Source organism: Diadema setosum, chromosome 5 (genome assembly GCF_964275005.1).
Source record: "Diadema setosum chromosome 5, eeDiaSeto1, whole genome shotgun sequence".
Taxonomy (NCBI): Eukaryota; Metazoa; Echinodermata; class Echinoidea; order Diadematoida; family Diadematidae; genus Diadema; species Diadema setosum.
In genome coordinates this window covers 14,886,755-14,913,938 of record NC_092689.1, presented here as the reverse complement: position 1 = coordinate 14,913,938, position 27,184 = coordinate 14,886,755, and the positions used below count along the sequence as shown (strand labels likewise).

General features: G+C 37.9%; 1 protein-coding gene across 1 annotated transcript in view; it reads right to left on the bottom strand.

Annotated features, from left to right (window-relative positions):
• LOC140229126 (protein kinase C-binding protein NELL2-like) overlaps nucleotides 1–27,184 on the bottom strand; it is a 62,918-nt gene that overhangs the window by 11,946 nt on the left and 23,788 nt on the right. Inside the window, exons 2-7 of the mRNA XM_072309392.1 lie at nucleotides 22,630–22,764; nucleotides 20,958–21,111; nucleotides 12,158–12,425; nucleotides 11,157–11,312; nucleotides 4,464–4,592; nucleotides 276–369 (exon numbers count right to left, since the gene is read on the bottom strand). Coding sequence (XP_072165493.1) covers nucleotides 276–369; nucleotides 4,464–4,592; nucleotides 11,157–11,312; nucleotides 12,158–12,425; nucleotides 20,958–21,111; nucleotides 22,630–22,764 — 936 coding nt within the window. The remainder of the gene's footprint in view (nucleotides 1–275; nucleotides 370–4,463; nucleotides 4,593–11,156; nucleotides 11,313–12,157; nucleotides 12,426–20,957; nucleotides 21,112–22,629; nucleotides 22,765–27,184) is intronic.

Sequence of the window (27,184 nt, the reverse complement as noted above, 5' to 3'; positions counted from 1 at the left end):
TGATTAAAGCCAAAATTCCACTTCAGTGGATACCACCAAATTTATTCATCTTCCATATTTGTGCGGCATTTCTTTCATGAGCATCAATGCTGAAAAATTGCACTGTAAAAGTAACTTACTTAATTTGTATAATGTGACTTCAAACATTGTCATACTCCATTTGTGTTATTCACTCCAGGGCATGAAGACTGTTAAAGTAAATGTGTACGTGTAGGTATTGATGATGTTTTTTATTTGTCTGTTTACTTCTCTATTCCATCAGGTTGACAACTTACGTCGGCACACGGGGCAGCACTCTCCTTCTTCATAGATAGGGTTTTTGCAGTACACTGGTGCGCAGGAAATTTGCTCACAGCTGACGTGACCCTCCTGTGTGTGTGGGGGGGGGGGGAATAGGAGGGATTGGGGTGAAGTGAAAAAAGAAAAGCATGTTACAAAATAAGCCGTAAAATATCTAACTTTTCACAGCAAGGACAACATAATACAATAGTAGGTCACATCAGGTCCTGGCCGGCTTTAATTGAGCACAGAAGCCACAAGGAAACAAAGAGGAAAGAATTGAATCTGATGACTTGACAAATATTTATTGTTGCCCAGTTCTCATATAGACAGAGAATGGGAGGAAGTTTTAGTTAAAGCACACCCAAGGTGAGATTATTGACTCATCATAAATTCATAATACGGTGATTAAATTCTGGTCAGTCTGCGTGTGAATTTTTAAAATGTGAACCCATTCACAATGACCTAGAAGAGTAATCTACCATAACAAGAAAATTATTTTGATGAAGACGAGAAAATCTCGGAAAATCTGACTTGGAGCTGACAAATACTTAAACATGCTGTGGCTATTTGAATGACACTTTGTCATTCATATTTGTGTCTAAATGGTGTTCTCATCTTGCTTAATTTTTATCCTTTATTGCTACTCAGATATCATTTCATTCATTTAACTGCATGCAATTGAATCAACTATTCCTTTCAAGCACATTCTCTACTGACATGTCAGTCAAAAAAGAAAATGGATTAAAGAAAATAATGTTTCATTAGAGTAAGGATGACCATCTCAATAGCCATTAAATTGGCAGCTACGAGTAGTAATTTGATTTATGACCAGTTTGCTAATGTATAAAGGCAAATTCATAGATATTTTCCACAGCAGACTTAGTAGAAAGCTTTACCATCTATAAACCATGGCTCAACATTGGGTGTGGCCAAGTGACCCGCGGCCACTAACATTTCATGTCGGGCCACCAAATTTTGAAAATGGTTATCGTTTGGTGGCCCGATTGGGCAATTAAGATTCACAATGGATTGCTATGTTTGCTCTTATTTCGGGCCACTTCATTTCCTATGCAGGACACAAAAATTTCAGATTAAAAATTTTTAGTGACCCAAAAGGGCCACTAGATAAACAAAAAAAAAAAAAAGAAGATTAGTATAGAGCCCTGCACTAACTTTATGCTTTGTAATAGGCCTACTTTGGAATCCAGATTGCATATATATTACTTGTTGCTATACGAGGCATACCTTTGACAAGACTCAGGCAAAGTTTTTTTATTTATATTACAGTATGCAAGAAATTTAATTGTGTTGGTTAATGGGTTATGCTGTCACATGAATGACATAGATGTTAATCCAAAGAGCTTACAAACAGACCTACCATATTAATACAAAATTAAGAGGAGTCGTGGGAGTGACTGTCGCACATGATTGGAAACTGAGTACGCAGTACCTCAAGTTATCAGTGAGTTACAGTGAAAGTATACACCAGGCTCTAGTTTGTCATTCCATGAAAGTTCAATGAAAGTAATATCTGGGAAGACAAAGAACAATTTGAATTGTGTGTGAATAGAGAGTGTGCAGGGACTTGGAGAAAACCTGCCACTTTCAGCCCTTTTTTTATTTTAATTGGCAATCTGTCTATGAAAGTTAATTTTGTAACTGAAACTTTTCTTGTGTGTGAAAGCAGAGGGTTACCATATGTGGCTGAATATATACCGGTATATATCTTCCATGGGGTCCAGTTGGATGTGAGGTGGGACCACTTCACCGGGTCACCCTGCTCTTTGCGATTAGGTTTAGGGTTAATAGGGGAAGGGTCCAGGTAATTACCCAAGGGGTAATTGCCCTAGACCCGGTAAAGGGAGTGAGTGAGGTGGCAGCAAGTTTTGATGGGGATGGATTCTCATTGCTTACAGTAAAGCAAGGAAAATAAATAATTTGATATCATTAAGGCTTGCATAGTAAAGTGTTAATTTGCTCTACTAAGAACCAAGATGTTTGAAATTACAATGTAATATACTCATTTTGCATGCTTTAATGACAGTCTCCTCAACATTTGGGTTTTAACTGACTCATTCTCACGTTTTGTATTGATCAAGTTACATTCTAGGATCATGTTTATATGCCTGACACTACATATGACAGGCTAATTGAATGTTTCCTGTATTCCTATTTCTTTGGGTGCACTTCCACTATTACGCTCAAATTTGTATAACTAGGGCCAAAATTTCTTGGCAAGGTAGCTGAGATACTAAGCTGGCACAAACAAGGAATTATTCTCTGCAGAAAGAAAGCTGAAAAATCACAATCAAGAGGATGATTCTTTTAAAATCTAATGTATTCACTCAGAACTATACAATGGCCTTTGTCCACTTTTATTTATTTAACTATAACCTATTGGCTCTGGGAAAACAATTGCTGCATGAAAGTGACTGAAACAGTTCATGATAAACTTCACTGAAGCCCAGAATGTCAAACTTTGGAGCTCTGCTATAGGGACATGGGCACACAGTCCCCCTTTGCTTACCCTTTAGCACACATTATAAAAAAAAGTCCTTTCTCTTGCTATTTCTCACCCTATTTTCTCCCCCCCCCCCCCCAACACTCTTTTGCCCTAGATGTTGAGTTCATGACAGCCTTGGCTTTCATGAACTGCAGGCAGGCCAAGAGGTGACAGCTGTTCTGCGAACGCATAATTTGGGGGTCTTTTTTTTTTTGACAAACAGCCAAGTATGGATAACATTGAGTACGACTTTCAAACCCTACCATGCCATGTGATCTCTGATCTAAAACTTGAGGTAAAGCTCGATCCACAGTCCAACATTTATGCATTGTTTGTAATTTGTAGGTCGAACCAAGGAGCTTCAAATTGAAGCTCCTTGGTCGAACCCCCGCATCTTCTTCATGCATCAAATAAATATACAAGGATGGCGAAAAAATATACGACTCCTGTACACATACGTAATTGAATAATATGCAGGAGCAGATTAAAAGGGGAAAAAAAAGATACAAAAGATCACAACACACTCTCACTGTCGAGCATAAGAGCAAGTCGAAGACTGGCTGTAACTTGAGGGAGAAAAATGTGGGCGTTAGCTCCTGAAATTTACTCCTCCCTCCGGGACGAGCGGCATACCTGGTGCCATTTAGCAGGTGCACTCCCGACTCTGTGGGGGTGAATTATATCCCACGGGGCTTATTTGTTGTTCTCAGGAGCCTAATGACGCCGTGCAAACCGAGATTGATTTGAGCGTGCCAACGGCGTTTCTCCTTCCCTTAATGAACACCCACTCCCTTCTCATTCTCCCTTAGATTAAAAAACAAACAGAAAAAAAAGGAGATAAAGAAAAGATGTACGGCTGGTATATATCTGATGTTCGAGGAGTTTGGAGCATCGCTGGCAAAAACAGGAATATGGCTTGTCAGACCTTGTTCTCCCATCACACCTCTCGTATGTGTGCATCATCATCGCTCCCCACCGTAAGGAGTTGTACGCTTGCCCAAGACTGGGTGGAAATCCGGCACACTTTCAGAGCATTGATTTTAAAATTTGCATTCTACATTCACTCTCTTCTCAATGTCTTCCACACTAACTTTACTTGATGAACACGCCAACGCACGTCAGGCAGCCATCTATCCCATGACACTTTCACCGCTCTTTGTTAGTTTGTTTCTTACTGGTATCTACTTCTGTTAGTTTGTTTATTTGTTGCTTTTTTTTCCATACCAAAGTGAGAACTTCTCAGAAGTATCTTCATTTTTCTTTTGCTCTTATTTGGAAATTTGACAACTGCAGAAGTTGCAACGCAGTAGACTGATTTCATTGAAGGGTCCTCACCCAAAAAACGTTAAAGCTTAAAGTCACTATGGTTTTGACCTAAATCTAAACTGTTTGCATTGTTTGTCAGAAAGATATATGTGGCAGATACCCACCATACAATTTAATAACAGAATGCAAATTTGTAAGAACATACCTGCATTGGAATTCCTTTCAATCAATAAATCATATATTCATATGATAATCACAAAAACAAAGCATTCAAGTCATCGAGTACATTGCAATGCAAATGCAGTTATGAAGAGACTGAATCACTTTCTGAAATTTTTTTAAATTACTTTGAATACCCCCAAAGGGCAGTTAAAGACTTTACATAATTACATATGTTCTGCTGTTTACTTACCGAGCAGGTGCATGTCATACAATTGTCTTCCCACGTCTGGCCGTCCGTGTAGGTTTGTCCATTGTCAAAGCAGTCCTTCTGACAGTGACATGTCTCCAGCTCATTGATCCTTGCCTCAGCTACTTGATACTGCAAGAGAGAGAACAGTAACTTTATACACCCATTCCTTTCCATGTCATTTCATTTCATTTCATTTCATTTCATTTCATTTCATTTCATTTCATTTCATTTCATTTCATTTCATTTCATTTCATTTCATTTCATTTCATTTCATTTCATTCCATTCCACATGTTTTAAGTTCTTGATTTTTTCTTCATTTAACTACCTCAGCCACTTAAAACTGCAAGAGAGAACAAAGTGACTTCACACACCCATTCCATATCAATTTCAATTCATATCATTTCAATTTCATTTCATTCCACTTTTTTAAATTCTCAATTTGTTTTTCATTTTATTGCATCAGCTACCTGGAACTGCAAAAGAGGAACATTATTTTTTCACCACCATTCCATTCCAATTTTATGTAATATTGATTCTTGTCTTGCCCTTTCAATTCTATTTAATTTGCCAGTTCATTTCATTCCACTTCATATCAATTCAAATTCCATTGCATTTTTCACTACATTTTCACAGCAATTTATTCCCCTTTTTTCAATATCAAACTTTGTTTCACATTTAAATTCATTTTCCTTTCATTTAATTTCTCAAATTTGTTTTTAATTTTATTGCTTTAGCTACCTGGAACTGCAAGAGAGAGGAACATTATTTTTTTTTCACCACCATTCCATTCCAATTTCGTGTGATATTGATTATTGTCATACCCTTTCAATTCTATTTAATTTGCCAATTCATTTCATTCCACTTCATTTCAATTCAAATTCCATTGCATTTTTCACATTTTCACAGCAATTTAATTCTCCTTTTTTCAATATCAAACTTTGCCTCACATTTAAATTCATTTTCATTTCATTTCATTTCACTCTGCACTTCATTTAATTTCATAAATGTCAATATCAAAACAACAATGATTCAGTTTTGACAATCACTGCCTACAAGGAGATCATCAAGGGTACCTCTGAAGGCAAATCATCAGCGGTCGAGGAAAGGGACTGTGGGCCCAGGAAGAGGGTCAAGGTGAATGGTACCCCAAGTTTTTGCTTCTTCTTTGTTTTTTCTTTTTTGACCAGGTAAAAATTCTTCCATGGCCCCTGATTATGTTTGTGATATTAGTTCTCCAGTCAATACATCAAACTACAAATATCACCTGACAGACAAACAAAAGAAAAATTTTACATAAAAAGCAGATAGGGACAGATGAGATTTAAAGAAAACTGGCAGAATACACATAAGGAGATGGTCACTTCAATTAAGTCCATTTGAAGTAATTTCACAATTGCATTGTCAACTTTGACTTTCGTTTTTCCCATGCACTGGATATCAAAGTTGCTGGATAGGATAGGACCTTGATAGAAGATCTTGGTAAACATGATAAATACCTTTAAACTCCTTTTAGAAGAGTGTGCCCAGAGCAATTCACACCCACATAGCACACAACCACCACACATCACCATTAAACTAATTCACCAATGCAACACATTAATTTGAGATGTTCGATCACTGTCCCCTCTCCCTCTCCCTCTCTCCTTCTCTCACCCTGTCTCTCCCCCTTGTTGTTGCTCTTCTCTCCCTCTCTCTCTCTCTCTCTCTGTATATTTTGTTGGTACCTTGGATCAATGTCTGTCTGTTTGCTACATCTCCCTAATTTGTCCGTATATTTTGTCATGATATGTTAGATTACACGTCTGTCTGTACACTTCCTCAGTATGTTGGGTTATATGTTTGTCTGTCTGTCTGCTATGTACATTGTAACTCTCAATGGTTCTGTCTGTTGGTTGGTCTGTCAGTATTTCTGTTTAGCTGTTTGTCTCCTCACTATCATTCTATCCCCTTCACTCTTTTGGTTCGTCTGCTTGTCTCTAATAATGATGACAATAATAATGATGATAATAATAATAATAATAATTATTATGATAATAATAATAATAATAGAGATAAAAGTAATAATAACAACAACAATAATACTAATAATTATAGTAATAACAACAACAACAATAACAATAATAATGATGATAATAATAATAATAATAATAGAGATAAAAGTAATAATAACAACAACAATAATACTAATAATTATAGTAATAACAACAACAACAATAACAATAATAATGATAATAATAATTACATAATGCAGTTGATGAGCTACAAGGAAAGAATCCCTTGTCTAGTCACTTGATATCTCTCTCTCTCTCTGCCTGTCTGTTTTGGTTTTTGTTTTCTGTAAGTTTCAATGTATAACTTTAATCTCTCACCTCTCCCTCAAACTTACAAATTGTCCTCTTCTACCACTTCAAAGCAAGTATTTACCTATAGTCAAACCAGGAAATATGTGACTGATGATTTATGCAACTCAGTTTGATTTCCGCCTACTCAATTTAATAGCTGCAGACAATACACTGCCGTTGATTTATACGCCACAAGGGAGGAAAACCCCCTCCATGATCTACTGATAAAACTAAGGGTCTATCAGCTTTTATCTGAACATATATTACACTTGTATAAACTTCATATCATCTACAAATTAATACACATTTTATAAGTTAGTCAAATACCAGTCATTGACTGGACATACTGTCAAACATGAAAATGTGAAGATTGTGGACCACTTTTCAAGGATAGAATATGTTAACAAATGGCAAACAATACCATACCACGGAAAGATATTTATAGCTTCATCGATATAATACATTGTTTGTCTGTATTTTTTTCTTTGGAATTCCACATAATGCTGAAAACTGAGCATACCGTGACTAGCGCTGCAGCACATGGAAATGTGATTGTGGAAAGCAGTGTAATGACTTTGAATATGCAAATTTGTTTTGTGCTGTGCATTCATGCATTACGAAGACACCGATTTTCAACCATTGTGCATATGGTGTAGCTGTGGGCTGGTTGTTGATCTGGGGCCTGTTTCATAAAACTTGTCATCAGTGACAAGTTGTCATAGATGTGACAAGCTACTGAAATCCTTGCAGCTGATTGGCTGAGAGCAAATTTGGTCACAGAAATGTGGCAGTCCTCACTAATGACAAGTTTTATGAAACGCCCCCTCATATCATCAATGACACTGGATACCACAGAAAATTCCAATTGAAAGCGTACATTACTCTCAAAGTAGTTATGACTTTTCAGTGCAATAACAGATGATGACTATTGTTGTCTGGAATATTCGAGATGTTGCAATCGCAGGGTCTGAAATGCTATGTCAGGGAAGTATAAAAAGTCCTCCGATCATGTCTTGGGAACTTGTAACTTCCCTCAACACTGCAAAACCAGAAACTTTCATGAAGTTTGCAAGAATCCATGATTCGCAAAAGTAAAATGAAAAACCATTAGTGTTTGTCTACACAAAGCATTGAACACCAGTGACGATTAACAAGTTTCATGCCATGAAAAAGGTCGTGGGCTACGATACGCAAAAGTTCCATGCTGCAAATGTTTCTGGTTATAAAGTTTGATCATGTCAAATCGTTCTCTGCGATTATTCTGTATGTTCTCTCCATAGGCTTCCCTCTCCAGCCATTTGGTATATATGTAATGTAGCTTATCCTTCCTGTAATCAATCAACTTTAAAAGAAAAGACTGTCCTCCAAAGTCCACTGTTTGACCTCTAAATTGTAATTACGTCCAGCAGAATTAACACTAATAAAGATTCCTATTTCCTGACAGCCAACTGGAAATCAAAAGGAAGAAGCATTGCACGGCGTGCCACAGCAACAAACCAAGGATGTTTAGTTTCGCATCTCACTTTTATTTTCAGCTGCTTATAATTCTATTGTCTACAGTCACTTCCCTATTGAGACATAATCATCCTTTGCCCATGATGAAACACTAACCCTTTCTGTGCAAGAAAATTTGGACAGTGTATACAGAAATGCTATAGAATTTTCTGCACCAACAGACACTCAAAGGACACAAAGGGTTAATCAAATGCTTATGAACTCCAACGTGTACTTTTCAGAAAGTATTTTGAGTGTTTCTGTCTTTATACTGCCAATACAAACAGTATACTGTTATGCCAGCATTTTCCATAATTTATCCCTCAAGAGCATGAAACCTGCATTAATGCTATAATAAATAACTCATCAGTACTTCCTTCAACGTTTCTATTACATGTCATGAAATTAAAAAGGGTAATGCAGCAATAGCATGCATGCACTTCACCTTCATTTGATTTTTATGGACACAATGAAAGATACTCGTGTCATGGTCATGGCCAACAGACAGACAGACAGACACATACACACACACACACACAAACGTGATGATTGATACACACATGTTATTCACTAATCCCTTTAAATTCATATTTGAGGTTAAAACAATTTTAAGTGATAGGGGTCAAAAAGAACTTTTCACAAGAAACAAACAAACAAACTTTACATGGCCTTCACAAAGAGTGACATCAGAACCGCCCACAGGCAGGCACAAAATTACTCTACATCCTGATATAATTAGGGATGGCCACTGTATTATATTTATAGTCTTGTTTACAGGTTGTATAGGTCACGCTTTTCAATGTACATGGTATTTTGCTAAAAGTGAATGCCGTCAATAAATTGAAATTCTCTCTTTGTACAGGTGGATTTCCTCTGTAGATAGACATGACTTGTGATAGGGACTACCAATAGTCTCTTCCAAGGCTGATGCCCTCATCAACCGTAAGGAGGAGGATGGAGATTGGGGGGGGGGGGGGGAGATAAAATACCAGGGTCTGGGCAGTAGGCTAGCATGATAGCTGCATGAAAAACAGTTAACCTTGTACTTTCTGTGCCAAGAACAAAAGCGTGTCATATGTTCAAATGAACGTACTCTGGACAAACTGCAAAGAGGAAACTAGGTGGGTGCAGGACTGCGAAGATGATTTTCACTGTGTCGGCTGAACAATGTTTTTTTTCTCTTTCTAAATTGCAATGGCACTTTACAAAGTAAATTTATCAGAGGGGTTCCATCCACAATAATGTCAGCTATATGAACAACAACAACAAAAACAACATTTTGAGCAAATGCTAGTCTTGTGGTTGTGATCTGTAAGAAAATATAAGAAATATAGCGATGAAGCGGTTGTGACATCACATTGTCTACAGCTCCCAACCATTATGGTTGCTGTGAGACATATTTGTGTCAATGGAGCGTCACATGTACACGATTTTATCGTCGACCCACGAGCGTAGAGACAGTAAATCTCGCTCTCTCATGACCATTGACAGATTTTGAATTAAGATTTTATCTTTACATTTAAAGAACTGCAATCACTGGGCAAAAAATAAATCTGTTGTTGCCATAGCAACACGAGATGAAAAACTCAGAGCTACTTGGTAGTCACCTAGGTTCATATGACAATAGCCACCTTTACATTTACTTGAAATTTTAATACTCGTGTCTTAATGGGGTAAGAATTGTTCGCCTTCGTTCAACCCACTTTTGGTCTTCCAATACATGAGCCATGGGTGCTGGGGAAGGGAACTATAAAAGTTGCTCTCCAGCGAGTGCCAGAAGACTTCCTCATTTTTTTGCCCATTCTAACTGATACATCTCCACTGGGGTAAGGACAGCTTGAAGATTTTGAAGGGGTATACGTAATCTCATCTTCTTTACTCACATCGTCCCTATCCTTTGGGTCTTCTCTTTTCCTTCTTTTCCAGGAATGATCAAATACTACCAAACATTTTGAGTTATACATAATCCCCATCTTCAAATGCAGCACAACTTTAATCAGAGCTCTGTGTAGCAGCACGCTGTCGGTTACTTGTCATCTGTGCATCACACAGTGTCTCCTGTGATTTGTCTGCAATGGTGATTATGTTAGATAGTGTCAACAGTGCTCCATTTTTGGCTTCTTTGGCCTCAAGACTAATATTATGCTTCCTCGTTATTAAGCCTCAACAGCCAAATGGTCAATTGTGTCTTCTTCCTCTTTCCATTTTATTGCACTTTTGGAGGTTCCATTACTGAATCTACTGTCTGTTTACCTGGTAACAGTTTGTTGCTATTTCTTACAATGTTGTTTCACCTCATCTGCAAAAATTGGTTGCTGTTATCTTCTGGGACATTACCGGCTGGGGGAGGCAGACTCTCACTTGAGAGCTTCTTGCCGAAGGTTAAGATAGCACTTGACATGACAGACAAAATCACATCATTGACCACGCAAAGACATCTCAAGTACTGTCTCAAGTACCATACAAAGCAAGCACCTTCCATTCATGGCAAGCACGACGCTGTCGTAAGTTCATAAAAGATATTCAACAAAAGTAGAAAAAGAGAAAAGACATGCAGATTGACAGACAGACACAGAAATACAGACAGGTAGACAGACAGGCAAACACACACACATACAAACAATTATAGAGACAGACAGACAAAGAAATACAGACAGGGAGACAGACAAATGGGGATGCACACACACACACACACACACACACACACACACACACACACACATACATACACAATGACTGAAAACAACAAAAAGACAGACCATGGAGCTACAGTAGCTCCATGGACAGACATAAAGACAAGACAAACAGACAGATGGGAGACAGACAGGGAAACAGACAAAACAGACTACTGCTTACCTTGAGCTCCATCTGGTGCAGTCTGTTCTCTAGCCTGGTGATGGTGTCGACCATGGTGTGGTACTGGGCGCACGTGGGACACGACCGCCCCATCATGGGACACTGGGCGATGTAGCCTTGGGCCGTGGAGATCAGCTTCACGTCTTGGAGGGTGCCCTGCGGCAACGGGGTGGGGGAAGGGGGGAGGGGGGGACAGAGTAATCAATTCTTAAGGTTGGGTGCAATTAGCATTCATGAGAATGCAGTTGCATAACACAATTATGCTCAAAGTGATATATCTGTGCTATGTATTCATCTATACAGACTTACAGTACTTTCATGACACCAGAGCTCTCTTGGTCTTTTTCATAATTCAGTTTAGCCTCCAGTAGGACAAACAGTAAATGGAACAGAGGCATTGGGTATTTGTTCAAGTATCATCGTGTCACTGCCATGAACTGGCTTCATCAACTCAGTGGTAGTGCCACTGCCTGGTAAATAGTAGGACATGTAGGTGATGCAGGTTCAAATCCCAGGCTAGTTCCTTTTTTCCCACGTGGTGTTGACAATGATACAGATAGAGCACACAATCTTTATTCACAGAGAGTAACAGAAAAAAAGAAAACCTTTGTAAGAAATGTCTGTTTTCTAATCGAGTAAACTTCTACTTGGGTAAATTTCCAGTCATACATTCACTTTCAATATAATCATGGTAAATATTTTTCTACCTACCTTTTGCATCTATAATCCATCATCAAAAACTGAAAAAAAAAAGAAATTTCATTGAATTTTATGCACAGGGCAAATACATGATGAGCTCACAGGCTACATCATGGAGTTGTCAATTCTATATAAATGCCTGATCGATCATAACTTCAAAAAATCATAACTTTTTTACTTTTCATCAGAACTGCTAAAACTTTCAATGACTTGTTCCTCTCATTACACCCCTTCTCTTCACTTTCGATACGCTGATGTTCAAGGTGGATTTCTCCTTTAAGGCACACTTCTTTCATGCTTACTTTGAAGTAAGTGCGGTCTGCACGCTGACCGATATAGAAGGTCAGTCCAGGCTTGCTGAAGTCCAGGTCTGGGATCCTGATCTGCCTGGTGGTGTTCTCCTGGCAGTCGATGGACAGTTTCAGCTGTGGCCCGCTGACCGACACGGCTATCTTGAACCACTGGTCAGCCACGAATGGGTATGGTATTGATTCCATCTGGATGTGACCGTCGTGGGTGTAGTAGAAGCGGAACTCCCCATTCCTTGTACTGGTGAACACCTCCAGGTACCTTTCAAAGTGCAGAATTGACACAGAATTTGCCCATTACTGCCATCAACTTTGCAATTCATACGTGCAGAATGTTTTTTTTTTTCCCATACCTACAATCATATCATTCACCACAGCATAGGCCTACTCACATTTCATATGAACATAAAATTTACATTCACAATTCAATTCAAGTTTTTTTGGGGTTTTTTTTGAAAACTTGCTTGGGAGTAGTAAATAATTTGATATTATGCGCATCATTGCAGCTAAAAACAAAAAACAACAAACCCAACAACAACAAAACAAGTATAGGCCCACATACAATGTATCATCTTTCTGAAGTTTCCTGCCCCGATTAGGACATGAAATATTTACAGATATTTCCTCATAAACAGACTGAAATTCGGAGAACCGCTAATGGGATTAAGTACTTTAAGCAGAATGCAAATCCTACCAATCAATTAATCTCGCTGACATTCTAATCCTTTCTGACGTAGCAAACAGCTGTTTATTCACATGGGAGATCAAATCCAAGTGGTATTGAGTTTTTAATTGAAACCACACATCCATGGAGCTGCTCTCTTAAGTAGCGATTCCTTGCCTAACATAAAATCATAAACCTGTGAATTTTATGCATTTTTTTTTTTTTTTTTTTTTTTTGACGCAATACTTGTCACCGAGTCTGGTCAGAAACCAGTCATAACATATTAAAGATGACTATTTCATGTCCCTTCTGCTTTTGGAAACAAAAAAAACTAGAAATGTCGCTACAGCGACTGGTTATACCCCCGCAAAACAACATTTCATAAGCTTTGGTCAAAACAACATTTCATAAGCTTTGGTCAAAAAACTGAGGAAGTAGTTAAATCCGCAAGATCTTTCCTTGATCTTCTGCCATTAATATGCCGTTACCATGGCAACGTACTTTCGGGTACTGTCGAAAAATGCGTCTTGCACATCTACAACCAAAGGCACACATCTGTACCAAGTTTCATGGAAATTGGGCAAAAACTGAGGAAGTAGTTTGCAACACAAAATTTTCCATCATTTTGGCTCATAATATGTGAGCTGTTACCATGGCAACATACTTTTTGTCACTGTCAAGAAATGTGTCATGCTGACCTATATCCTAAGACAAACATTCAATATGAATTCCATGAGAATTGGAAGAACACTGATGAAGCAGTTTTGCCATGAAGCATTTTGCCCTACATTTTACCAATAACATGCCGTTACCATGGCAACGCACTTTTTGCCACTGCGGAAATATGTGTCTTGCACATTAACATATTCAGATGAACATCTGTACCTAATTTCATAAAAATTGATCAAAAACTGTGGGAGGAGTTCGCGACGCAAGATTTGTACCCATTTTTGCCCATAATATGCCGTTACCATGGCAACGTACTTTTGGGTACTGTCAAAAAATACGTCTTGCACATCTACAACCCAAGGCACACATCTGTGCCAAGTTTTATGGGAATCGGTTGAAAACTGAGGAAGTAGTTCGCGACGCAAGATTTGCAACGGACCGACCGCCCGACCGCCCGACCGCCCGACCGACCGCCCGACCGACCGCCCGACCGACCGACCGCCCGACCGTCCGCTGATTCCTATATACCCCCTTCAAACTTCGTTTGGCGGGGGTATAAAAAAAACCAACAACAACAACAACAAAAAACCAAAAAACTATTGAGTGGGTACAAATTCAACAGCAATTCTTGCTGGACATAATCTCTCGCACCCATACATCCACTGTATGTCTAAAAAACAGATAATGCACCATATGTTTTGCTGTAATCTCAATTTCAAGTAATTCACAAAATGATTGACATTTGCAAAATCGATGTCAACCAATACATGAAAGCACTGTGTACAGGTACTGCCTACAAGATATTTTTTTCGTTGGCAACACCCTTGCAGTTCTCAATTGTAAATTTAGTAATTTCATAAATTTAATCATTTTGTTCGTCTAACTAGACCTAACTTTAAAAACAAAACAAGACAGAGGGTTTGATTGAGAAAAAACATTGTAGTATTAAAGCACTTATTCCATAAGGACATTCTATTTTGTTCTAGTTTTATTTTTGGACTGTGACTTTTTTTTTTCAACTGATAGGTCTCAACTCAAAGTCTCCTTTTGGAGCTGCCTGAAGTGCCTGTACATTCTTTGAAAACGTGGAGCAAAGAGTACTTGATGATTCATTCAAGGTGTTGATCGATGCAACAAGAGTATCAACACTCTTTTGACAAAAGATTACTGCTACAGCCACAGGTGGCAGGGAATTCATGAGAGAATAAAGTAAAAAACCAAAGAGAGATAGATCAATATTTGCAGAGATATAAAGATGAACAGATACTGGTAAACAGAGAGGTATTGTAAGAAGATAAGAGTGGGAAAAAATAAAAGATAGGAGGGATGGGGAAGGAGAGAAAAAAGAAGAGGAAAGAAAAAGAACCTGGGGAAAGAAATAGTTTGCAAGAATAGAAAAGGGAGAGAGAGTGGAAATGGGGGTTGGGGGAGAGAGATCTGCTCAGTAATTTTAGACTTCCTTTCTACATAGGGGCATTTCAGATGGACACTTTACCCGTGTTGTATGAACTGTGATTGTACATTATCAATACGCTATCTTTAAACAGGCACTTGTTGTCCCACTTCCGTGTGTAGTGTCGGTATACAACAAATGTAGATCAAAGTATTCGCCGATCACTAATATTTGATCATGCAGGTTAAACAGCCCATTAAAAAGGTTACCTGCGGGTATTCAGCGAATAAAAAAAAAAACACCACCTAATATCCAACAAATGTGATACAAATGTGCAATCTTGCTTTTGTGCTTAGTGTCGATGACATACATAAAAATATATGACAAGTCAACAAACAGCATGCACCTCCCTCACACACGCACACACAGATCGACGGAAAGCTTTTCTACTCCCAACCCGAGCAGCTCTGGGATCCCACTGCCTTTAAGTGGATTGAATTATTAATGCAATCATTTTGCAAGAGATTTATGACAGCCATTTGCAAAAATTGCACTTTCACACACCAATACCCTATTCAAATTGCTCCCCTTTCAAGATCCAGTTTGGTTTTGTTTTGTTTTATCGCTCTTACAGATTATCAGACAGAAACTCCTGATATACATCATCAATTAGATAATTGGGATTCACACTGGAGGCTGGTCCACCCACGTCACAGATTTTAGTACCAGTGTTGTTGGTTTTTATCCCCTTTCTCTTCCTGTTCTTTTTTTTTTTTTTAATTAAAATTTAAAAAAAAAAAATCTCCGAGCAGACCAGGAAGAGAGACAGGAAAAACACCACAGGCTAATGAAGGCAATACGATAAGGTCGTGCTAAAATGGCTCGTCACAGAAAACCGAAACCAGGCCATGTGTGATGACCATTCAAGGCAAAAATGCACACAGTAACGAGATGAAACACTGGTTGACCATATATACCATAAATCCAGAAGTTTTTGCGTGCATAAAATTTTTGTGAATTTTGCGAGGAGTCAAGATTTGCAACAACAAAAAAAAAATGCATGTGGAAGTCCTTTATACTCTACACTATATGCAATGAATGCCAGTAGCATTTTGCGAAAATTTCATGCCACGAAAAAGGCCGTCAGCTCCAATTCGCAAAAATTTCATGCTGCAAACATTTCTGGTTTTATAGTATACAAAAATACATATTCATATTCTTGCAAATTTGTCCCCTTTTTCCCTACGAAAGGGAACTAATCTATCAACTCTATAAATTTTGATGTCATGCACTGCCAAATTTCAGTAGTCAGTACTGCATTTCGCGCAACCAAAAACCAGCGCGAAAATAAAAGCATGCAAATATTTTTGCTTGCCATATGTTCCTGTCCTTGGTGTCTTCATTCCGCGTAATTAAAGGGATTGTATAGTACTGGTTGAGGTGAGGATTCAGCCTGTAACATTTTGCGAGATATTTAGTAACCACTCTATGAAATGTTAAAGAACATACAATTCTAAGGGGAATCACAAGTTTATTTGATGAAAATTGGCTTTGAAATGACTGAGATATCTATAAACAAGGTAAAACAAAGAGATCCTAATAAAAGTCGTGGCCTGTCAATTTTATTAGCATCGCTTTTTTTGATATCTCTGCCCTTTCAAGGCCAATAATCATCAAATAAACATTGAATCCTTCTTGAAATTACATGCTCTTTAATATTTCATATGAGGTTTCTCACTATCTCACCAAAAAAAGTTATAAACCTGAATCCTCACCTAAACCAGTACTGTACAGTCCCTTTAAAAACAAACAAAATTCTTCTAACCCAGTCAAGTGCAAAAAATCTGTCTGACAAAAATATCCACTTCTACAATATTGCATCATGTGCCCATCGCCATTTTTGACTGAGTGTTCTTCCATCCTTTCATCTTTTCCATACATTCTTCCCATCACTACCTTGCTCTTCCCTTCGACTTCCCTCCATCCTATTCTTCATTTTATCTCTCCTTCTCTTTGGTGTCACAATCATAATCAACTCTGTGTACATCACTGTACTCTAAGAGTACTTGCTTATTTTTCAAATTCAGAATATCATTTAAAACGCCTGAAAATGATGTGTTATACGTATTCATTGTCTGCTATTTATTAAGGCCCGTTGCCATGATGAAATGTATATTCTTTTCAGCTTGATTCTACTCAATGCATAGAATGATATCACAGGCTCAGTGAATCAGCCTATTAATTGGTGAGATGAGTCATCCCAGGCTTTGATCTGTAGAATGTCTTCAAGAAGATAGATCATAGAAACTCAAGAAATTGAGTGATGAAGAGCTGCTGCAAATGTGATCCTGGCACGTGTGCATCATTGTACTCGGTCTACAAATGCCATCGACACAGAAATTCAACTCGTATTTGTGACATCACAATTTATGGCCTTTAAGCATCCAGTCATAAGCACCTCAGACTGACACCCTGTGCTTTAAATACTACTCACTAGTTTTCTTGACTTTCCTGTAAAGCAAAAAATTAGTATCTTGCCACTTGACACAAAACATTCTACTTGCAAAACACAAACAAAGAAACCAAGTCAAAATTTGAAAAATTTGCAAAACACAGAGTTATAAAACCGACTTTGATAAGCCTACATCTTGGAGTATTATGATCAACAATCTTGCAAATGAGTAGAGAATGAAAAACTTTGATGGGCTTTCACACTGATACAGGAACTCGTTTGTAATCATGTCTCAGAAACACATTTCTAATCAGGTTTAGAATTACAGAGTGTTAGGCCATTTGATTGGTCTCTTTGCCATCCACACTATCAGCAAATGACATTCAATACAACATCTGCGTAACATACGCTCTGGTACAATGATGGTTACCTACATAATCAAACTGTATACTATTGCTATATAGGCACACATGGGCCAATGTAAAACTGTGAATACAAGGTCAAGCTAGACTCCACCCAATCTATTATGTTTTCCAGGTCAAACAGTTCATATTATCAAACACACACCCAAATAATCGAAGAGCAGAGTGTGATTGGTATAGACCTGATCATGATTGACCACACATGATATGAGAAAGATGCTTGGGAGAAAGATAACATGTTTGTAAACACGTTCACAAACGAGATCTTTGCCAATGTGAAACGGTTCCTTATCTTGCAGCTGTGTGAGTACTGAGTAGGCTTCACAAAGTCATGTGATCACCAATTAGGTCTCGGCAAATTCTCACGGGTATCAATTATACACATGCTTCTTGTCCACAAGCACTTTTATGATGTGAATCCTGTCCTGTTGCAAATTCCATAGCAAAACATGCTGGATAGATAAACGTGGGTGAAAATGGCAACTTGATCTTTAAAGGGATGGTTTAGTTTTGGTTGAGATGGAAGATTCAAATTTCAACTTTTTGCAAGATGATTAGAACCACTTATGAAATAGCATGTAATTATATGAGGAATTCAAAATCTAAGTGCTGAAAATCAGTTCTGAAATGAGAGATATAGCCAAAGACAAAGTAATACAAAGTGGTCGTAACAAAAGGTGGATTCCACCCTTTATTAGGATCTCTTTCTTTGTGCACATCTCAGTCATTTCAAAATCACTTTTCATCAAATAATCTTTGAATTCCTCTTCAAATTGTATGCTCTTGAATATTTCATAGGAGGTTTCTCATTATCTTACAAAAAAAAAGTTCGAAACCAGAAGCCTCATCTCAACTAAAATGATACCATCCCTGTATAAAGATCATCCTATGAAACGACCAATCATCTTTTTTCACAAAGCTTCCTCTTGCTCTCATCAAAGAAAATAAGCATTTCTATGGTCGATAGTGCTAAAAGTCACACAAAATTCTTAGGAATACAATCCTTAAGAAAAAACACACACACACAAACAAAGCCTATAAAAAGTTATCAAAAGAATGAGACAAAAAGAACATAGTTTATGTTTGCATCATACAGAATGAATCTCTATCGCTCTCTCTATTTTATCTCTGTGTGACCTAGCCTACATGTATAGTTTACTATATTTGCCATACGAAAACAAAATGACAATGAAAGGAAGGGGGTGCGCACACACACACACACACACACACACAAAAGCATAAATGCCACAACTTCACCTGCCTGTTTCTGAAAATCACAAAGGACACCATCTTGTACAATCAAGTTATTTAAACCGGAACCACTTGCTTTCATTTTAATATACCTGCATCCATTTGATACAGGGGTAAAATTGAAACATGTGATATGGCTTTACACATGTTGAGAAGTGTAGTGCTTTTTCTGTATGGTTGGACCTACTACTCATCGACCACCTAGTTTTTATTTGCTTGATAAGAATATTCAACCCTGAAATTCACGTAAAAACTTGACCTAAGCGATTGAGAAAATCCAGCACTATCAAATGCTGTTGTTCCCTTTTCAATTCGAAGTTTCAGTGCAAAAATATCGCTATCGAACTTGCATGGCCTCGTTTCAGCTCCCCGCGATGCCGCTCCTTATTGAGATCGATCACTGTTTTTGCATTGACAATGCACACAAACCGAGTTGAATTGCATGTTGTACGAAGCTTTCTAGAAAATGCACTGACATTACATTACGATTCGGTTAAAATATTCATTCGAAATTTTGTCCTTGATTAAAACCATTAATGAACAGTGAATTTTCGCGTTTTCCCACACATCCTCATCAACGGTCAAAACCAATCCTTTTTTATGTGCTCTGCGCGCAGTGCAGTGCGTACTAAGCATTCTGTGTGCCAAAACTACGCTGTCAGTTTAAAAAAGGGTGGTCGATGTACAGTAGAGCTACCATACCCATCAGTAGTTGTGTCAAAGGCACAAGACCCTACTTTTGGTATGCCATTTCTCTCTTCAGTATTCAATCATTGTATGGTTCATTACACTCATGACTTGCTGATGTAATAGTACTATTAGTTGGGCATTGACCAAGTATAATAGCATGTTATAACAAGTACATGTATTACATAATACTTACTGCAGGTACAGACTTGTAATTAACTGCAATCTGACACCTTAACTTCAATTACACTGGTATACACACACTGACCATACATTGCAAGTTGTGTTGGACACTACTACAAGTACCAGGGAATAATTTCCTTCTCGAAATTGAAAAGCAATTTTTGTCAATGGACATACATTTTCAACAAAATGGTATACAAGTCTATGTAATGAAACTGCTATGCAAATTACATTTTGTATAGCAGTCACACCAAAATGCATAGCGAATTGCTATGCGATACCAAGAAAATTATTCTTTGAGTACTGATATCACATCATACACAAACAATCTAGACAAGCATGTTATCCTCAACATAACCTGCCCTTAATAGTATCGTTCACATTTCACACACACACAAAAATCAATACAAGCATACTATCCTCAACATAACCTACCCTTAGTATGTCCTTTGTCACACTTACACTAACACTCAACTCTACACCACCCTGTGCATCCTGAAGAAAATGATCTTTCCTCTGTTCAAATCTCACTCTTGAGCTTGCCACCAAAGACAGCAGATTACTGTAAAACCACAAATGTTTGCATGAATCTTAATTTCTCAAATTTCCCAAGCCAAGATTCGCGAAATTCACATGCACGCCAAAGTTCTTGTCTACACTATATTCGTTGAATAAATGCCAGTGGCGATTTGCAAAAAATTCATCCTGCTAAAAAATGCCGCAAATATTTCTGGTTTTACAGTACCCATTAATTCAATGCATCACCAGGGTTAGATGTTGGCAGTGGCCCTGGGGCCACTAAAAATCGATGTCGGGCCACCAAATTTCCAAAAGGCTATCTTTTGGTGGCCCAATCGGGCAGCTAAAATTCTATATTAATTTGTGTACTTCCTTTTATTTTGAGCAACTAAATCTCTTTTTTCAGGCCACCAAATTTTCAAACTAAAAGATTTAAGTGTCCCAAACGGGTTGCTAGATAATAAAGTTAGGATCAAGCCCTTGTTTTATCACTGCTCTACTGTTTCATATGTAGGGTCTACACTTAAAACCAAGCACAAACACACAACACTTACCGTGATCTACCCACAGTGATGGACAGAATGCTCCCACTATTTCTCCTTCCTTGCTTCACTGTGGCGATGAAAGTGAACTCCGGCATCGGACTTGACAGCAGGTTTTTTAACTTCTGGTATGTCTGCTCATTGACCTCTATCATTCTTGTTTCTCCTATTCAGAGCACACAAAAGACAAATACGCCTTGTTTGTTCATTATACACATTCTTGGTTTGTTTCTTTGTTGTTGTTGTTGTTGTTGTTGTGGTTGTTGTTGTTGTTGTTGTTGTTGTTGTTGTTGTTGTTGTTTAGTTTGTCAAAAGTAAAACTTAGAATCGTGACCAAAAGAGAATGAACAACCGAAAACTCCATCACAGTTTTTAAATTCTTTAATCTGAAGAGTTCAAATGGGGAAAAAAATAACGTTTAAAACACTCTTAAAACCATTGATTGTCGAATACAAGATTTTCTGCATCTTTTTGCAGCATCATTTAATTTCAAACATCATTTTTCTGATGTTCATTATGTTCAGTATATACAGCGTTTTTGTGTAAGGGACTGAACATATCCATGTGGAGATAATCCACAAAATACCTGTGCCAAGACCAAAGGTAATGAAGATTCTTTGTTTTATTATCTTCTAGACAACTGTACCAGCAGAAATCAAGACATTAGCTACACTAGTCACGCAATGCTGTCAAAGAAGACAGACTGCCTTTCATATACTCCAGACATCCCTATGAGAACTATGGCACGCAGACACAGTGCTGGTAGTTTCATCATAGATTAAAGGGATGGTACAGTTTCAATTGAGATGGGGCTTCAGGCTTTCAACGTTTTTTGATCTGATGATTTTTTGAGATAGTGAGAAACCTCTCATGAAATATCAAAGGGCATGTAATTCTAAGAGGAAAATCAGAGTTTATTTGATGAAAATTGGATTTGAAATGGCTGAGATATCCAAAACAAAGCAATCTTAACCCATTGAGGATGAGTCCCGAGTATATTTGGGCAAGTGTCCATGGGAAATGCGTGTTGTAGCAAAATTAGTCCGTCCTCAACGGGCTAATAAAAAGTGGGAGCCACCTTTTATTAGGATTTCTTTTTTTTTTACTTTGTTTTTGGATAACAAAACTGATTTGCATCAAATAAACTTTGAATTCCTTTTAGAATTGTATGCTCTTTAACATTTCATACAGTGGTAACTTAAAGTATCTCGCAAAAAGATAAAAGCTGAATCCTCACCTCAACAAATACTATACTATCCCTTTAAAGTCAAGGTTCACAAAATACAATTCTCCATTTCATATTCATGGGAAAATATCCCAAGTGACTGGAGGGTGTTGTGAATGTTTTAAGTAGGTAATAGGAATTTTTTTTTTTTTTTTTAAATCTTCAGAACACATTTCCCAGCAACAAATGGGTCGGGTGTACTTCCACAGTATTCTGAGGGAAGCGTTACTATAGACAAACTTGGGTGCAGAGTGGGTGGGCTTTTTAACAGAGGGGATACCCATTCTTTGAGGTCTGTTAACTAGTTTTGAGAATGTCAAAAATGTGAAAACAACACAGGATTTGATGACTTTTATTGTACATATTCTATGTGGAATCCGGCTGCCGCCAGGGATACAAGTTCGGTAGTTGCAGGATTCGCACTGTGTGTGAGAAGAAGCTAGTCTTGCTTTTACTCACCTTCGAAATAAAATGCCGGCCCAGAGCCGTGGGGGTGACCGGAGACCTGTGTGGCTTCAGGCGAATTCATCGCAGTCATGTAGACTCCCTCAATCAAGTCCACCTCGAGTGACGGGTCAATGCCAATTGCATGAACTGCGCAATAGAGAAAAATTGGAATTTAAGGCTAAAATATTTCTACACAAAATATGGACACTGAGCAATCATGCTATCAAGTTACATGTGTAGTTAAAATATGAGTGGTCACGCATTATGATATATATATAAAAAAACAACAGGCAGAGAGGTATTTTGGCGAAAACCTTCTGTCACGCGTCAAACAGAAACATGAGAAATTTGCCAAAAGGCACAATTTAAAGTCTGAAAAAAATTCCTTTGTGAGTGTTATTGCACAAATAAAGACAGCACAGAAGTTCCCATTCAATGGTGGAACTTTAACCTAAACTGAAAAGTTCCACTGATGTACTATGAAGGAAAAGTGCATGCATAGCTAAAACATTTTATGATGGGAAGGCAAAATACCGATTGATTTTCATTGAGGAACTTTGACAGGCTAATAATCAACTTTTTGTCATTTTTTTTCCCATTTATAGCAACCCCTGCCTCCAGCTTCATGTTCATTTTGAATACTTTCAACTGCGGTGGAATTTGATATGCCCTTCCGATGTCAAAAACCAGGAGAAGGGTTATTGTACGCTCAAACACAGGATGAAAATCTCCTGTCTGGTTTGTACAGAGCTGGCTTAAACCTCCTCAATCATTTCCCCACACACAAAAATAATATCAATAAATTTCATCACTCCACAAGTTTCTTCTCTGCCTTTGTCCCATTTTCCCCCTTTTTTGGGGGGACAGAAATATACAAATCAGACTTCTTTGAAATTGGTCTCCTAGGAAGATTGGCTCTGTAAGCAATTATCCATTCAACAATCCCTTGTGGAATGAGTCAGAGTCAATCACACCGATGCCAGCTCAGTTTTCACTCTCAGCGGAGTCAAACGAGACACGGATCATTCAGACGGGAAAGTATACTGACAAATCTCAATGGTTTTAGTATCTATACTTCCACTTGTAAAATTGGAAGAAAATGTTTTTTACACAATAGTGGAATTTAAGATTTGACACAGTTCACAAATTCACACTTGAATGGGCTCGGTTGGGTGGTCGAAGCTCAAAAATTTGATGATGATGATGATGATGAAATGAATAGTTCAAATGCAAAAACCAATATATTGATGAAAACATTGCAATTTGATAAATTTGCAGAAAAATAAAGAATGTAATCAGAATGTATATGATAATTTTGCAATTCTAACATATTCAAAAATATTTCTTGTTGTAACTAGTGAAGCATCCTTGATTTTTTTTTTCTATACTTGATGATAACTACACTTTAAATAATTTCAAAAAGGCATATATATATATATATATATATCAGTCCATGAATTTAAGCTTTCATGTTGTTGTTTTGTAACATGGTATCCTGAAGGATATTAACCCCTCAAGACCATCACCTCAACACATAACCATTAGGATTGCATGCAGACAAGTGGCCCCTAGTACTGAAAGGATTAATCTGACGGAGTGTTTGTGGATGAGGGCTGAGATCATATTCATAGCTTTTGTCCACTCGGTAATTAAACACCGAGACTTGAAGTTTCGAAGGGGCTTGTTTATAATGGAAACAAAGAAAACTGACGGATCGGCACTTTCTATCACTGAATCAAAATGCTCTGGTCTCTACATGTAATGCATACTGTGAACAAAACAATCAAGAAATATGGGTTCCATTATGGAGTCGGTTGCCACGACAGCTATGATGCTTGCATAGACACATAACACTTTGCTACTTATCATGAGTTTCGTATTACTCCAGCCACAGAATGCACAACTGCATGCCACCCAGCATGTTGTGACATCAACGTCTATCCCATGACTTCTCATTCAATACTTGTAATCAGGTTAATCATCAGCAATCATTGCAGAAGTGTGTTGCTATCATCAGAACCTGTCAAACTGCCATAAAAGAGTGATAATAAAATTTTGTGGATGGCATACCCAAAGAACATTAGTGTGGTGATATCATCAGCTCACATAATAGACTGGCTACCATGCTGATATTCTTTTCCCCTCCACTTGGACGTTAATTCCAGGAGGGAAAAATGTCAGTCTGGAAGGAGACTATTCAATCACATACATTCATGAGTAGTCTGGAAGGAGACTATTCAAGCACATACATTTATGAGAAGTCTGGAAGGAGACTATCAAATCATATACATTTAGCTGGTCATGCCTACCTACATGTCCCCTCCCCCCAAAACAGTCACATTGTAAAGGGGAAAATCTTTTTTTTTTCCTCCAGATTGGCAAATACTGACTGAACTTTTACAGAGCCTGCCTAGTTATAGGGCATGAAGTCTACAGATCGGAAGCAAGGGTATCAATCAATAAGCACTAAATGTTGGTTTATTTTTGTTTGGCTAGTTCTAAAATCCATGTTATCTGACAGATGACCAGGTAGATGAGCTATGAATTGACATGGAATCTAACACTACAGAAGTAAATATGACAACAGTGTCCCCGTAAAGAACAAATATGTACACAAACCTCTCTTGGCGGGTGGTGTGTTTGTGAATTCCGACGTGTAGAATATCAGTCAATTTCACACATACAAGAGCCCGGTAACTTTTCTGGTGTGTTAAATACAGGTTCTTCTGTCTTTAACACGGGCAATGACATGTTCAATTTGAATATTTTGACATAGAAATACACTCCAAACAGCTCAATGTTTACAAACTATGCAAGCGAACTTTTGCCTTTACTTAACTCTTCTTCTTTTCCCAGAATTGTTGTTTCTACACAATATCAAAGGCATATTCCCAGCATGCACAACTATAAAGTATCAAACTAAAGTGGAACATTTTGATTCACAGATATTGACTGTTGTACTGAAGGTGAATTTCCATCACTGAAAAGAAGTGTGTTTCAAAAATAAGATGAATAAAATCTGCATTGATCTTCTTGGATGTTTTAACCCATTGAGGACAGACTGATTTTGCTACAACAGCATTTCCCATAGACACCTGCCCGAGTATGCTTGGGACACGTCCTCAATGGGTTAATTGGGTTCTGGTTCTTCCCACGTCTTGAGGGGTGTCATGACAAAAATGTATCCGTCTAGAAAACATACCATTTGCGATATTTTAGGTACCGATCAAGTGACGGTAAGCTTGTAAAATACAAGCCATGGTCACATGTCTAAGACCATCCATCCAAAGTGCCCATATGAAATCTGCTCTATATTGACCCATTCACATCCAACATTCTCATGGTCAACATTCTCTCCATGTCTGTCTGTTCACACTTTCACTCACTTGTCACTTTTTTATATAGTTGAACCTCATTGCAATGAGGATGTAAAAACCATGCCAATTTCTTGTTAACCCCGTTCCATACTTGAACCTGGTGGCCTGTGTATTAAGACTATGGGGATTTCAGAGTTCAGTATAGAACGGGTTAAGTTTCTCACTCTATCAGGGCACAAAAACAAAGAAATATAGAGAGTTGGGGCCCACAAAATCATCTTGTTATAAGAGGGTATTGTTATATCCAACCTCTTCATAACAAGGGAAGTTTCACTGCATTGAGCATCAACAGCATAAACAAATATCACATCCCTGGGTTACTTAATGCTTTGATTCCACAGTTTTGAAGAGCAAAACTGCATTGTGATTGAACGTCTGTCTGAGGCTACTCCCTTTAATATCCCAATGCCTTTAATAAGACTGCTACTGCACTTGCACCCTTTAAAGCCTCGGTCTTGTTTCACTGGCCAAACAATTTTTTTTTCCCCCCCAAGAGAGACTGGCGCAATTTGTTTTGAATGGTCTATTGTGTAAGTTTTCTTCTATTCTCAATGAGAAAAAGTGCGCGCACACACACACACATGCACACACACACAAGACAAAAGGTAAGAGAAAAGTTAGATATTACTTTGCTTTGAGAGTGCATGCAAACATGTTTGTAGTAATGTCGTCGTGGTCAAATGATTTTGATAATTTGCAATCTGCTACATTTTATGGAAAAGCAATCTGTTACTAGATACTGCTCCCTTTGTGATTTTCTCATTATGCATTTGTTTGCATAGGCCTATATGTCTCATGTGATGTTTCTCTTGCCTTTTAATTATCCTGAAAACTGAGCTGTATTTTCAAAAAGCAGTCAAACATGCAACATACATTAAAGTACAAAATATAAAATGTTATTCAATGTCTTCTGAAATACAGTATGGGAGGTAACACACAATGATCCAAGGATCACAACTTCTTTTTTGACTGACACAGAAAGACTTGATATTAGTTACGTTCAGACGGCAGGCCCTAACCTCGAGGTTAGGAAACCTCAAGGTTTAGCTCTTGCCCCCTAACTACGACGTGTGTCCACACGACGAATCTTAACCTCGAGGTTACGAAACCTCGAGGTAAAGCTTCTGCCCCCCCGTAACTACGAGTGGGTCCCACGCGATCACAAAACCGGAAGTTTCAGCCCACACTGC